Below are 15,916 nucleotides of genomic sequence, written 5' to 3'. Positions count from 1 at the left end.
GTAAAGTCCCGTCCACTAGAGGGCACGCAAGAATTCGGCCGCACCCTCTGCCGGCGGAACAACAACAACTCAGGCAGCACGGGCCGTGCCCAGTCAATTCACATCGGGCATGCCTAGCAGACAGTTCCCGGTTTACACTAGGTGAAGTGCGACGGAAAACGTGAATCATGTTACTACACAATTGGCGACGAGCAGGGTCATCCTTTCGCGTGTTGCGTCGTTGTTCCGGTTTCGCAGATTATCCACGGCATGGAGGATTTAGTGCGGGTTTTGGTTGAGCAGCAGACGGAGCTCATGGGAACCATGAAACAAGTGCTTACGGCGTTGCTCTCCATACAGTCTGCTCCAGCGACGTTCCCTCCTCTCTTTCCCCCGTATGACGAGATGGCAGAGGATTGGAACACATATCAACATCATCTTCGGCAGCATTTCCAGGCATTTCATGTTGGCGATGCGGAGGTATGTTGTGCTCTTTTTTTGTCATGGATACCTCCCTCACTGTATCAAGTTTTGCAACAGCTAGCGCCCTTGCAGGAACTCTCGTCCTTGTCTTTTGATGCACTGTGTTCATTGCTGTCTTCATATTATCGTCGCTGCACGCATGTTGTGGCAGCTAGGGTCGAGTTCTATCAATGCAAGAAACAGATCCATCAGATTTACCGGGCGTGGGCCGCTACCCTGCACGGTCTTAGTCGCAAGTGTCATTTTGTCACAGAGCAGCCGCGAGAGTCGTATGCGCATGTTATGGTGCGCGATATGATTGTTCGTTTGGCCCCTGATAGGGAGGTCCGGCAATGGGCCCCGCAGTTGGAAGGCCCTTCCCTTGAGGAAGTCCTGTCCATTGCTCAATTGTATGAAGTCTCTCACGCCGCAGGTCAACAGTTGGAAGCATGGTGTGACGTCTTGGAGGTTCAGGGCGGCATGGCCGCGTCCACTGCGTCCGGGGTGGATGACGTGCGAGCAGTACAATCCGGCCGTTACAGCCACTCCCGTACGGCATGTAAACAGAGTTCCGGCCACCGGCCCCTGTTACCGTCCTGTGTATCGTGCTATATACTTCATGATCAGTCCGAGTGCCCCCAGCATTGGGCCGTTTGTTGCAAATGTAATTAAAAAGGACACATTGCTAAAGTTTGCTGCTCAGCCTCAAAAGAATCGAAGGAAGCAGGTACCGAGGACATGGACGTTGACATTCTGGAAGTTTCAGCGGGCCAGGCTCCCGATGCATCGGCACACAAACTCTGTATCGAGGTGTCAGTTCGCTCGCGCCGATTACAACTGCAAGTAGATATGGGTGCAGCAGTTTCCTTGTAGAATGCACAAACTTACTCTGACCTTGGGTCGCCCCCGTTGGCACCAGTTTACCGGCATCTACGCTGTTATGGTAAACAGTTCATTCCCCTACTGTGTCAATTCACTACCGATGTTACTTACAAATCAGTCACTCGGCCTCTTACTTTTATTGTTGTCAGTGATGCGAGCTCCACTAACCTTTTTGGATTGGACGCCTTTCAAGCTTTCAGTTTTTCTATCACAGACACCATACAGTTGGTCTCTGAAGATGTTCCCTATCAATCATTGGAATCTCTGATCTCTGACTTTCAGGATATCTTTGAGGAGGGCCTGGGGTGTGTTTCAGACTTTGAAGCTCACTTAACGTTGAAGATGTCGGCTCGCCCGCGTTTTTTACACACAAGGCAGATCCCCTTGGCTCTCCGCCCTCAGGCAAAAGCACAGCTAGACCAGCTGACAGGCCTCGGGGTCGTTCTTCCCATTTCTTCTAGTGAGTGGCCTTTCCCCCTTGTTATTGTCAGGAAACCCTTGGGAAAATTACGTTTTTTTGTGACAATTTCAAGGCCACCATTAATTCCCAATTGGTGGTGGACACCTATCCCTTATCTCGTTCTAATGAATTGTCCTCCACCGTGGCGGGAGGCCAATATTTTTCGACAATTGATCTTTCGGAGGCTTATCATCGGATACCACTTGATGAGGACTCCAAACGGCTGCTGGTCGTCAACACCCCGTTTGGCCTTTCTCAATACCAGTGGTTGGCCTTCAGAACATCCAGTGCCCCAGCGATATTTCAGTGTTATCTTGAGCACGTCACGTCGACAATCCCTCATTGTATTAATTACCTGGACGACATAATTGTCACAGGCCACAACACGAAGGAACACTTGCACAACCTTCGAACCCTCTTTCTCAAATTCAGGTTCGTGGGCCTGTGTTGCAACCCGCCCCCTGTACTGCCTTCTGCGCAAAGGTATTCCTTTTGACTGGTCGCCTGCATGCGAGCGAGCGTTCACCTCGTTGAAGGGCCTCCTCAGATCAGTGCCTTGTTTGGCTACTTTTAACCCCAATTAGCCGTTGGTCCTGGCTACAGATGCTTCACAGTATGGGGTGGGGGCAGTCCTGGCCCATCGCAACGCGGATGGCTCCGAGCAGCCACAGGCGTTTGCATCTAAAACTCTTAGTCACATGCAGGCTCATTACTCCCAGGTGGAAAAAGAGGCTTTAGCCATTGTCTACACTGTTACCAAGTTTCACCCTTTCTCGTATGGCACGAAGTTTCAGTTAATCACTGACCATAAACCATTAATATCGTTATTTGGCCCCGCCTCTCAGATTCCAGATAGAGTAGCCCACAGACTGCAGCACTGGGCCTAGTTTCTCTCTAAGTACAATTATGACATTCATTTTCACCCTACCGGACAGCATGCCAACGCCAATGCTCTTTCCCGTCTTCCGGTGGGCCCAGATCCTAAGTTCGATCGGGAGGAGATTATGTGTTTTCATTTGGATCTGGCGTCCCGCCAAGCGGTGGATTGCTTCCCGATCACTAGTTCTAGAGTTGCCAGGGAAACGGCAGCTGACCCGTTTCTCTGGCAAGTAGTTCGCCTCGTTCAGCAGGGGTGGTCATCCCAACCTCCAGGCCAGGCCTCGGACCCTCTTCCTAATTATTTTGTTCTACGAGACCGTCTCTCAGTCTTGGAAGGAGTTCTCCTTCTGGCTACCTATGATACAGCTCTTCGCATGGTTGTTCCTGCAAGTTTGCGAAGGGAGGTCCTCATGTTATTACATGAGGGGCACTGGGGCCCCGTAGAGCTCCTCCACGGGCGCCAACCTATGACTCTGGTGCACCTCCTCGGGCCTGGTCCTTGCCAGTCTTCGCAAAACGGGGTACTCGGCTTTCCATCAGGTATGTTGGTCTGGGCACGTGGGTTTGGTCGCAATCCACGTTGGATACCAGCGGTGGTCCTGCGCCTCATTGGCTGCCGGCTCTATACCTTGTTTTGTTTTTGTTAATGTTCATCTTACATCCTCCTTTCAAGACATTGTCAATTCTTTTCAACTGCACTCCCATGTACTTTTTTTGCCTCTTGCAGAATTACAATAACATCTGCTTACATATAAGTTCTTATTTCTTCTCCCTGAACTTTAATTTGTTCTCCAAATTTTTCTGTGGCTTCCTTTACTGCTTGATCTATGTACAGATTGAACAACAGTATGGATAGACTGCAACCCTGTATCAGTCCCTTCTCAACCACTGCCCTTTCATGTCCTTAGACTCTACCAAATGCCATCTGGCTTCTGTACATGTAGAGCATAACCTGTTATTCCCTGTATATTACCACTGCTATCTTCAGAATTTCAAAGAGTATATTATTATTATTCTTATTCTTTCTTTTCTCAGACGTTATGTCTGGTCAAAAATGGAAAGTGATGCGGACCTTGATCAAGCGTGACTTCCTTTTAACTGTACAGTATACATTACATTGAATTTAGGAACTTTTGGGTAATTGAACATGTATAAATAATTATATATTTCGTAAATAAAATAGAAAGAAAGTTCCACATGGGAAAAATATATTAAAAACAAAGATTCCAAGACTTACCAAGCGGGAAAGTGCCGACAGACAGGCTTCACTACTCCAAATGAGTAGGTCAATATTGGTATAGCATAAGTATTTGTCTTGTTTCTTGCTGTCAATTCTGTTTTTAGTATTTTTGTTAGTCTTCATCTATATTTTTCTTTTAGTTGTATTATCTATTCCTATTTTTTGTCTGTATCCTAGATATTTATAGGCATCTGTTTGTTCCATCACTTCTATGCAGTCGCTGTGGTTATCCAATATGTAATCTTCTTGTTTAGTGTGTTTTCCCTTGACTACGCTATTTTTCTTACATTTGTCTGTTCCAAAAGACATATTTATATCATTGCTGAATACTTCTGTTATCTTTAGTAATTGGTTGAGTTGTTGATTTGTTGCTGCCAGAAGTTTTAGATCATCCATGTATAGCAAATGTGTGATTTTGTGTGGGTATGTTCCAGTACTATTGTATCCATAATTTGTATTATTGAGCATGTTGGATAGTGGGTTCAGAGCAAGGCAGAACCAGGAAGGACTTAGTGAGTCTCCTTGGTATATTCCACGCTTAATCTGTATTGGCTGTGATGTGATATTATTTGAATTTGTTTGGATATTAAGTGTGGTTTTCCAATTTTTCATTACTATGTTTAGAAACTGTATCAATTTAGGATCTACTCTGCATATTTCCAATATTTGTAGTAACCGTGAGTGGGGTACACTATCAAAAGCTTTTTGGTAATCAATGTATGCGTAGTGTAGCGACCTTTGTTTAGTTTTAGCTTGATATGTCACCTCTGCATCTATTATCAGTTGTTCTTTACATCCTCGTGCTCCTTTGCAACAGCCTTTTTGTTCTTCATTTATAATTTTGTTCTGTGTTGTATGTGTCATTAATTTCTGTGTAATGACTGAAGTTAATATTTTGTATATTGTTGGTAGGCATCTTATGGGGCGATATTTAACTGGATTTGCTGTGTCTGCTTGATCTTTAGGTTTCAGATATGTTATTCCATGTGTAAGTGTATCAGGGAATGTGTATGGGTCTGCAATGTAACTGTTAAATAATTTATGATGTAAATAAAATAGAAAGAAACTTCAACATGGGAAAAATATATTAAAAACAAAGATTCCAAGACTTACCAAGCGGGAAAGCGCCGGTAGACAGGCACAATAAAACAACACACAAACACACACACAAAATTTCGAGCTTTCGCAACCGGCGGCTGCTTCATCAGGAAAGAGGAAAGGAAAAGGAAAGATGAAAGGATGTGGGTTTTAAGGGAGAGGGTAAGGAGTCATTCCAATCCCGGGAGCGGGAAGACTTACGTTAGGGGGAAAAAAGGATAGGTATATACTCGCGCGCGCACACACACACACACACACACACACACACACACACATCCATCCATACATACACAGACACAAGCAGACATATTTAAAGGCCAAAAATATGTCTGCTTGAGCCTGTGTATGTATGGATGGATGTGTGGTGTGTGTGTGTGTGTGTGTGTGTGTGTGTGTGTGTGTGTGTGTGTGTGTGTGTGTGCGTGCGCTCGAGTATATACCTATCCTTTCTTCCCCCTGAGGTAAGTCTTTCCGCTCCCGGGATTGGAATGACTGCATACCCTCTCCCTTAAAACCCACATCCTTTCATCTTTCCTTTTCCTTCCATCTTTCCTGATGAAGCAGCCGCCGGTTGTGAAAACTCGAAATTTTGTGTGTGTGTTTGTGTGTTGTTTTATTGTGCCTGTCTACTGGCGCTTTCCCTCTTGGTAAATCTTGGAATCTTTGTTTTTAATATGTTAAATAATTTAGTTAGATGTTAATGTGTTGAGGTGAACTTCATTAGCCAGAAATTTGCTATTTTATCTTTTCCAGGGGCTTTCCAATTGTGAGTAGAACTAATTGCTTGGGTGACTTCATGTTGCAAAATTATCACTTCAGGCATTTGTGGTATCATCTCGTATGTGTCTATTTCTGCTTGTATCCACCATACATGCCTGTTATGTTGTACCGGGTTTGACCATATGTTGCTCCAGAAGTGTTCCATGTCTGTTATGTTTGGTGGATTGTCTATTTTAATGTGTGTGTTCTCTATTGCCTGGTAAAATTTCTTTTGGTTTGTGTTGAATGTTTGGTTTTGTTTCCTTCTATTTTCACTTTTTTTGTATCTTCTAAGTCGTTTGGCCAATGCTTGTAATTTCTGCTTCTTTTCATCTAATTGCTCCATCGCTTCTTGTTGTGAGATTTTACCTAACCTTTTTTGTTTTTTTTTTTTTCTGACATTTCATTTCTTATAAATTGTGTTAGCTGTCCGATGTCTTTTCTCAGTTTTTCTCTTGTGATCTGTAGCCTGTGTTGCCATGCTGGTTTTGTGGGTTTCTTCTGTGTGTTGGTTGGTTCTGATCTCTGCCTAGTGTGTATATTTAGTGTAGTGAGTGCTCCTATATAAACCAGTAGCTGTAACTCTTCCATAGTTGTGGTTTCATCTATTTTGTTGTGTACGATTGTGTTGATGGTTTTTATTGTTGTTTCGACTTGTGGGTTATTTGGCGGTCTATGCAAGAATGGTCTAATGTCTGTATTTGTGTCTTTGTATTCTATATATGTCAGCTGAAATTTTTCTTCTATATCTAACCTGTGTGTCACTTTGAGTTCTATTTGTACTTGTTCTGGTGGCAGTCTTAAGATTTCGTTTTCCTCTGATTGTTTAATAGATGCGTGTTGTTCTTTGTTTGTTTGCTCTGGGATGTGTGAGTCCATCACTGTATTTTCTTCTTCTTCTGATTGCACATTATTTTGATCCAGTATTTGTTGTACTTGTTGTTTGATGTTTTCTAATTCTGACTGAGGTATCCTGTTATTTTTGATTATTACACGGATCTGATCAGCTAGTCGTTGTTCTGTTAAAAATTTTAATTCTGGGTATCTGGTAATAAATGTTGTGTATACTTGTGATTTGTATCCTGTTGTGTTGGTTCCTAGGTTTGTTGCTTGGTAATAACAGAACATGAGGTGTCGATTAACTTCATCTGACCATCTCATCCTCTGTCTTTGTTTTCCTTCTAGGGTGGTTGCAGGAAGCATATCCTGCAAAACACCGCTATTTGGATTTAAATCATTTTCCAGTTGGCTAGCAGTGTCATTACCATTGTGGGCGGCCATAGGGTTCAAGCGCCGTCCCCAACCATGACGGCGCTTGTCCGAGGCTTCTTTAGTTGTGTCCTGAACCAACTAATCACACTAAAAGGGGGGTTAGCCCTATTAGTGGTTTGTTCTTTTCATCGCCTTTTACGACTGGCAGAATATACCGGAGGCCTATTCTTTTACCGGGCTTCCATTGGTATTATTATTATTATTATTATTATTATTATTATTATTATTATTATTTACAAAGAGTGTATTACTTTATTAAAGTTGGGCATTATTTGAATAAAAAAAGTCCTCTGTGACAGAGTTATTTATTGGAAAATACAGCCAGTTTGGCAAATTAAAATTTGCATCTTCAGGTCCTCCAAGACACAAGTTTAAAGGTTCTATTTAAACCAGATAAGGCCATTTCCAACATTTATACACTGGTATTTAAAACCTCTGAGTCACAAATGTGCAAGCATCTATGATTAAATGTACAGGGGGCTAGGACCATCCCCAACCTCCATTGTAGACAGCGTGGTGAGGAAGCATTGCTCTTGCCGGCACCAACTAACCACTGTCAACAGACGGCTTTACCCAGTTTAAATAGAACCTTTAATCTTTTGACATGAAGCATCCGAAGATGCAAATTTAATTTGTGAAACTGGTCATGTTATCCAATAATGAATTCTAACAGTCACAGCTGTCTTGAAAATCTCTCTCCAGCAACCAGCAGTTCTGGCACTACGCTTTCCACAAAGAAGCAGTATCTCTGTCCACTGAGGTGGAATGGAAGAGTGTATGGTCCAATCAACCTATCACTGAGAATGCTGGCCCACACTTTTAACACTGAATCACTATTTATAAGCACAAGGTCAAGTACGACATGGATTCACATGTGCCAAACACGCGAATTGTGAATATTTGCATGTCAGTACATATTCCAGTCAGTGACAAACACAAAGGCTTATCTCAGCACCACTAAAAAAATGTTTCCTAGGAATTCAAGCTGACTTCAAACACCATATGTTGCTTACCAAAATATATTTGCTGTGATGTTCTCTACCTCCTGTATTAATCTCAGTTAATAGTTTTGGAACACCCTGTACATACAGCATCTTCTGTTGTCAAAGGTCATCATAAATCTTTCAACAATCACATCGGCATGTTCTTGTTTCTATCTAGAGTATATCTGGAGACAAACGTATCATCTAACATCACTATCAGTGTCCTGAATTAATATTTCATCCAGCTGTGTGAACTTTTATGAAAATACTTGATATATTAAAATGGTGTGCCGGACAAGGGTACTTGAAGCTCAAGCACCAGTCCAATTCCAATCATCCATAACGTTTCATCATAAATACTGTTGTACAGTGTGCAAACACAAATGGCAATGCAAGATCATAAAGCATGTTTTCTATTCCTCTGAAGGCCAAGTATAAATAGCAGAAAGAAGGCCGAGGGCATACAATCAGAGAAAATGACAAAAAAAATACATTTCTATACAGCTGTTGTCTTTCACAATCTGTACAAATTAAAATTAAGAACCATGTGTAAAGAAAAATAATGTAAAAGCTCCAGTAATCATGTATAATACTCACAACAGCATTTTCATCAAAAGGATGTGCATGGAAGTCTTTAAGTTTCACATCTAATATTCCACGTTTGTAAAAACCAAACGTGCTAAGAGCAATGTATTTTCGGGCATCATTCTGCAACAATAAATAGTTATAATTATGCATCATTAAATAACAAAGTATTATATCAAATGCTAAAAATAACAAAAGCATTCTGTAAAACATTCACAATTGAATATATATTCCTCTCTCTCTCTCTCTCTCTCTCTCTCTCTCTCTCTCTCTATCTCTCTCTCTCTCTCTCTCACACACACACACACACACAAAATATTCTCACCTCTGTATCCTCTGTCTACAAACTGATGTGGCTGATTTAACAATATATAACTACCTTGGGAGGAATTACAGAAAGTCCACGAAGTAATCAACCGAATTGATACATACTCTATTACAACTAATTTTGTCTTTGAAACATTCAGTTGCATAGGTAGATTCTTCTGGACAATGTATATGGACTGCCAACAGTATGCAAACTGGTGTGCAAAACATAAGGATGAAAGTAACTTTTGCTTGATGCGTCACTGCCAAACTTGGACTGTTTTATTTTTTCTTGAATACTTCAAAAACCACAGTTTTTAGTGAAAAATGGTTCCATGCACAAAATTAAATTAAAATTAATTTCCTACAAAATCAGCCCTATTCTTTTTTTCTTTTTTAGGACCAATAATTTACATGTCGCAGGTGATGGGAAAAATCTCAGCTATGATTAAAAATAATGGTTTAATGGTATAAAATTAACATTTATTGTTAATATAACTGGTTGAGAAAAAACATTAAATGTGTCCAGCACATCTAAGTGCAGAAGAATTGTGCCATCAGCGCACTGCGTCACCAGTGATTCGTAAGGTGAGCAGCGGAATGGTAGGGTTAACTTTGTGAAACACCATGTAATTGCTTCTTGTGACATAATGTGTTAGGGAGAGTGTGAATTGCCTGCTTGCTCTTTAGTTACCAGACCTACAAAGGAGGGAAGTGCATGACCACAATGTGGCGACCTGCCTTCTCTCGCACTTCTACCCTTCACCCCAGCCCATCACACCCTATAACATAATTTATACAGGATTATGTCACAAGAAGCAATTATATGGTGTTTCACAAAGTTAACCCAATAGTTCTGCTGCTCACCTTATGAATCACTGGTGACACAGTACGCAGACAGTTCCAGGGGTACTTATTTTCCCCTAGGTGCATTAACACTACAAAGAATACAAATATGAGTTACTAATAAAACAAATGCAGGAAACACATCACACAGATTCTATGTAAATCTTTATGCAGTGTTCTACAATGCTAGAGGGGAAATAGATTGTCAGTCGTTTTGTACAGCTCCCACAATGGGAGCTACTCACTTTCACATTCAAGTTTACAGAATTTCCTGTCCCGTTCTCTTATGTGAGCAGAAAAAATAACTTCACTGAGCTCATGTGTGTACAGTGGAGTTATTTTCCCTTCATCAAGTGAATACTAAAATGGGAGTTGTTAAGTGTGATTTTGTGGAAAATACAGTTCTATAAACAATGAGTGAGAAGTGCATATTTTGCAAGTGTGATGTTAATTATCTATGCAGTGTGGCTGGGAAAGGGGCTATGTTGGTAAAAGTGACACCTTGCTGCTATCTAGCATTGGCTGAGTATTGCAGAGCTGTGTAATCAAGTTGCTGTCACTTGGTGGCGAATTGATGAATGACCAGAAAATTACTGCACTTCTACCACCATTGTGTTTCTGATGGACTGTATAAATTTCTTCCATTTGGGAATTTCTGGCACTTGAATAGTGGGCTACACTGAATGGAGCCACTTACCACACATCCACAGTCAATCTCACAAGATGGATGTGAAAATGTCAGATTGATTGGGACTGATAACGTTCAAGTCTAGAACAATAATCTGCTGTATTGCATTGCTTAAATGATGTTGAAATTTCTGAAGCTGCATAACACCTCCGTGGCCTACTTCTGTTGCAGAGGGAGACAATTTACGACACTTGGCCTCTTCAGATGTTGGGACAGCTGAAGCTTGGAGATGCATTTGATACCTCTCATGCTGTGAAAAGTGTTCCAGCATCTGATAGCAATGACAATGAAATCAACATTGTAAAATACATAATGATGGTAAGTTACACTTTGCCGGCCAGAGTGGCCGAGCAGTTCTAAGTGCTACCTTCTGGAACCGCGCAACCGCTACAGTCGCAAGTTTGAATCCTGCCTCGGGAATGGATGTATGTGATCTACATCTACATTTATACTCCGCAAGCCACCCAACGGTGTGTGGCGGAGGGCACTTTACGTGCCACTGTCATTACCTCCCTTTTCTGTTCTAGTCACGTATGGCTCACAAGAAGAACGACTGTCTGAAAGCCACCATGCGCACTCGAATCTCTCTAATTTTACATTCGGGATCTCCTCAGGAGGTATAAGTAGAGGGAAGCAATATATTCGATAACTCATCCAGAAACGCACCATCTCGAAACCTGGCGAGCAAGCTACACCGCGATGAAGAGCGCCTCTCTTGCAGAGTCTACCACTTGAGTTTACTAAACATCTCCGTAACTCTATCACGGTTACCAAATAACCCTGTGACGAAACGTGGCACTCTTCTTTGGATCTTCTCTATCTCCTCCGTCAACCCGATCTGGTACAGATCCCACACAGATGAGCAATACTCAAGTATAGGTCAAACGAGTGTTTTGTAAGCCACCTCCTTTGTTGATGTCCTTAGGTTGGTTAAGTTTAAGTAGTTCTAAGTTCTAGGGGACTGATGACCTCAGCAGTTAAGTCCCATAGTGCTCAGAGCCATTTGAACCATTTTTAGTTACACTTTGGGGGTTCTTCAGTATGGTAGGCAGATGACAGGGGCTGCTCATGAGCTTTTTTCCATGACAGCTCACTTAAAAACTGCAAATACGTACTCACTTAACTAAAATAACTTCTCTATATAAATGCAGGCTTAGTGAATTTATTTTGTCTACTGACATAAGAAAACTGGACAGCAGATGCTGGGGAGGAATAGTCTGAAAGTAAACTGAAAAGTAAGCAGCACTGGTAATAGAGGAAGTCAGCTTTCTCAGAAGAACACACAGCTGCTGTACAGGTTGAGTAAGCTAATTAATTTCCTCTTAAGCAGTGCAGAACAATGTGCAGAGATTTACTTAGATTCTGTCAATTTACATTTCTTATGATAGTATTATAGTAATTCATATCTGTATTCTGTGTTGTGTTTGTGGAATATAAGCAACCCCCCCCCCCATTCCAGGCATGTCTCTACACTGTGCTGCCAACCATTCATAAGATGTGCTGCGGAAGGATCAGTATAATTTTGTGAAATACACTTTATTTGCTTTTTGTGACATACTGCAGTAGAGAGACTGGGAAACCACCTCTTCACTCTCCATTTTGCAGAGCTATGAAGAAGGACAACCCCCCCCTCCCCCCGCCCCGAACCATGGACCTTGCCGTTGGTGGGGAGGCTTGCGTGCCTCAGCGATACAGATGGCCGTACCGTAGGTACAACCACAACGGAGGGGTATCTGTTGAGAGGCCAGACAAACATGTGGTTCCTGAAGAGGGGCAGCAGCCTTTTCAGTAGTTGCAGGAGCAACAGTCTGGATGATTGACTGATCTGGCCCTGTAACACTAACCAAAATGGTCTTGTTGTTTTGGCACTGCGAACGGCTGAAAACAAGGGGAAACTACAGCCATAATTTTTCCCGAGGGCATGCAGCTTTACTGTACGATTAAATGATGATGAAGTCCTCTTGGGTAAAATATTTCGGAGGTAAAATAGTCCCCCATTTGGACCTCCCAGCGGGGGACTACTCAAGAGAACGTCATTATCAGGAGAAAGAAAACTGGCGTTCTACGGATCGGAGCGTGGAATGTCAGTTCCCTTAATCAGGCAGGTAGGTTAGAAAATTTAAAAAGGGAAATGGATAGGTTAAAGTTAGATATAGTGGGAATTAGTGAAGTTCAGTGGCAGGAGGAGCAAGACTTTTGGTCAGGTGAATACAGGGTTATAAATACAAAATCGAATAGAAGGTTTAATAATGAATAAAAAAAAAATAGGAGTGAGGGTAAGGTACTACAAACAGCACAGTGAACGAATTATTGTGGCCAAGAAAGACACGAAGCCCACGCCTACTACAGTAGTACAAGTTTATATGCCAACTAGCTCTGTTGATGAAGAAGAAATAGATGAAATGTACGATGAGATAAAAGAAATTATTCAGGTAGTGAAGGGAGATGAAATTTAATAGTCATGGGTGACTGGAACTCATCAGTAGGAAACGGGAGAGAAGGAAACATAGTAGGTGAATATGGATTGGAGGGAAGAAATGAAAGAGGAAGCCGTCTGGTAGAATTTTGCACAGAGCATAACTTAACCATAGCTAACACTTGGTTCAAGAATCATAAAAGAAGGTTGTATACATGGAAGAATCCTGGAGATACTGACAGGTTTCAGATAGATTATATAATGGTAAGACAGAGATTTAGGAACCAGGTCTTAAATTGTAAGACATTTCCAGGGGCAGATGTTGACTCTGACCACAATCTATTGGTTATGAACTGTAGATTAAAACTGAAGAAACTACAAAAAGGTGCTAATTTAAGGAGATGGGACCTGGATAAACTGACTAAACCAGACGTTGTAGAGAGTTTCAGGGAGAGCATAAGTGAACAATTGACAGGAATGGGGGAAAGAAATGCAGTAGAAGAAGAATGGGTAGCTTTGAGGGATGAAGTAGTGAAGGCAGCAGACGATAAAGTAGGTAAAAAGAGGAAGGCTAATAGAAATCCTTGGGTAACAGAAGAAATATTGAATTTAACTGATGAAAGGAGAAAATATAAAAACGCAGGCAAAAAGGAATACAAACGTCTCAAAAATGAGATCGACAGGAAGTGCAAAATGGCTAAGCAGGGATGGCTAGAAGACAAATGTAAGGATTTAGAGGCTTATCTCACGAGGGGTAAGATAGATACTGCTTACAGGAAAATTAAAGAAACCTTTGGAGAGAAGAGAACCACTTGTATGAATATTAAGAGCTCAGATGGAAACCCAGTTCTAACCAAAGAAGGGAAGGCAGAAAGGTGGAAGGAGTATATAGAGGGTTTATACAAGGACAATGTACTTGAGGACAATATTATGGAAATGGAAGAGGATGTAGATGAAATCGAAATGGGAGATAAGATACTGCGTGAAGAGTTTGACAGAGCACTGAAAGACCTGAGTCGAAACAAGGCCCCGGGAGTAGACAACATTCCTTTAGAACTACTGACAGCCTTGGGAGAGCCAGTCATGACAAAAATCTACCGTCTGGTGAGCAAGATGTATGAGACAGCCGAAATACCCTCAGACTTCAAGAAGAATATAATAATTCTAATCCCAAAGAAAGCAGGTGTTGACAGATGTGAAAATTACCAAACTATCAGTCTAAAAAGTCACAGCTGCAAAATACTAACGTGAATTCTTTACAGATGAATGGAAAAACTGGTAGAAGCGGACCTCGGGGAAGATCAGTTTGGCTTCCGTAGAAATGTTGGAACATGTGAGGCAATACTAACCTCACGACTTATCTTAGAAGAAAGATTAAGAAAAGGCAAACCTACGTTTCTAGCATTTGTAGACTTAGAGAAAGCTTTTGACAATGTTTATTGGAATACCCTCTTTCAAATTCTGAAGGTGGCAGGGGTAAAATACAGGCAGCGAAAGGCTATTTACAATTTGTACAGAGACCAGATGGCAGTTATAAGAGTCGAGGGGCATGAAAGGGAAGAAGTGGTTGGGAAGGGAGTGAGATAGGGTTGTAGTCTCTCCCCGATGTTATTCAATATGTATATTGAGCAAGCAGTACAGGAAACAAAAGAAAAATTCGGAGTAGGTATTAAAATTAATGGAGAAGAAATAAAAACTTTGAGGTTCGCCGATGACATTGTAATTCTGTCAGAGACAGCAAAGGACCTGGAAGAGCAGTTGAATGGAATGGACAGTATCTTGAAAGGAGGATATAAGATGAACATCAATAAAAGCAAAACGAGAATAATGGAATGTAGTCGAATTAAGTCGGGTGATGCTGAGGGAATTAGATTAGGAAGTGAGACACTTAAAGTAGTAAAGGAGTTTTGCTATTTGGGGAGTAAAATAACTGATGATGGTCGAAGTAGAGAGGATATAAAATGTAGACTGGCAATGGCAAGGAAAGCGTTTCTGAAGAAGAGAAATTTGTTAACATCGAGTATAGATTTAAGTGTCAGGAAGTTGTTTCTGATGAAAGTATTTGTATGGAGTGTAGCCATCTATGGAAGTGAAACATGGACGCTAAATAGTTTGGACAAGAAGAGAATAGAAGCTTTCGAAATGTGGTGCTACAGAAGAATGCTGAAGATTAGATGGGTAGATCACATAACTAATGAGGAGGTATTAAATAGAATTGGGGAGAAGAGGAGTTTGTGGCACAACTTGACAAAAAGAAGGGACCAGTTGGTAGGATATGTTCTGAGGCATCAAGGGGTCACAAATTTAGCGTTGAAGGGCAGTGTGGAGGGTAAAAACCATACAGGGAGACCATGAGATGAATACACTAAGCAGATTCAGAAAGATGTAGGTTGTAGTAAGTACTGAGAGATGAAGAAGCTTGCACAGGAGAGCTGCATCAAACCAGTCTCAGGACCGAAGACCACAACAACAACAACAATTAAGAAGGAAAGTGCATGGCCACAAATCAGCGATCCACCTTCCCTTCTACTTCCATCCCTTGTAATGTGTAAACTATTAGTCCTAATAAAAAAACGAATAAAATTTTTGTGTTGGAAATGTCATGCAGTTAAATTTTGTATTGGAAAACATTTTTGTTGGTAGCTGCTGTTTTACTGTTAGCCACAAAAAACATAAAAAGTTACCTTCAAACATCCCCACATAACCACCAGCCAGGATTTTTGTTATGTTGCTCATAGCACTCTTCCCTAGCATGTACAAAAATTGATGACTAAACCTATTTTCCCCCTAATCTTCCTTCATTAACTGGACTATAGAAAGAGCTGCTACAGTATAGTAAAGAAGGTAACTGAAAGAAATACACAGACCAACAGAAATGATACTTTTATTAGACTCATATGCAGTTCTTGTAGTAGAGTGTTCCATTTCTCAACCAGTGCAGTTGACAACTGCTGGATGGTCACTGGTGCATGTGGACATGCCCATACATCCCACATGTGATCAGTGGTATTTAAGATGGGGGAATGAGCGGGCCATTCAATTCGCTGAATATCATCTCGTT

General features: G+C 41.5%; 1 protein-coding gene across 2 annotated transcripts in view; it reads right to left on the bottom strand.

Annotated features, from left to right (window-relative positions):
- Window positions 1–15,916, bottom strand: part of LOC126276507 (protein GPR107) — a 209,423-nt gene that overhangs the window by 179,813 nt on the left and 13,694 nt on the right. For both annotated transcript variants that reach the window (XM_049977281.1, XM_049977282.1), the window contains exon 2: window positions 8,612–8,722. In XM_049977281.1, coding sequence (XP_049833238.1) covers window positions 8,612–8,722 — 111 coding nt within the window. The remainder of the gene's footprint in view (window positions 1–8,611; window positions 8,723–15,916) is intronic.

The sequence above is a fragment of the Schistocerca gregaria genome, chromosome 1 (assembly GCF_023897955.1).
Source record: "Schistocerca gregaria isolate iqSchGreg1 chromosome 1, iqSchGreg1.2, whole genome shotgun sequence".
Lineage (NCBI taxonomy): Eukaryota > Metazoa > Arthropoda > Insecta > Orthoptera > Acrididae > Schistocerca > Schistocerca gregaria.
Note: the sequence above shows the minus strand (reverse complement) of the source record. Positions and strands in the feature narration are given on the sequence as shown.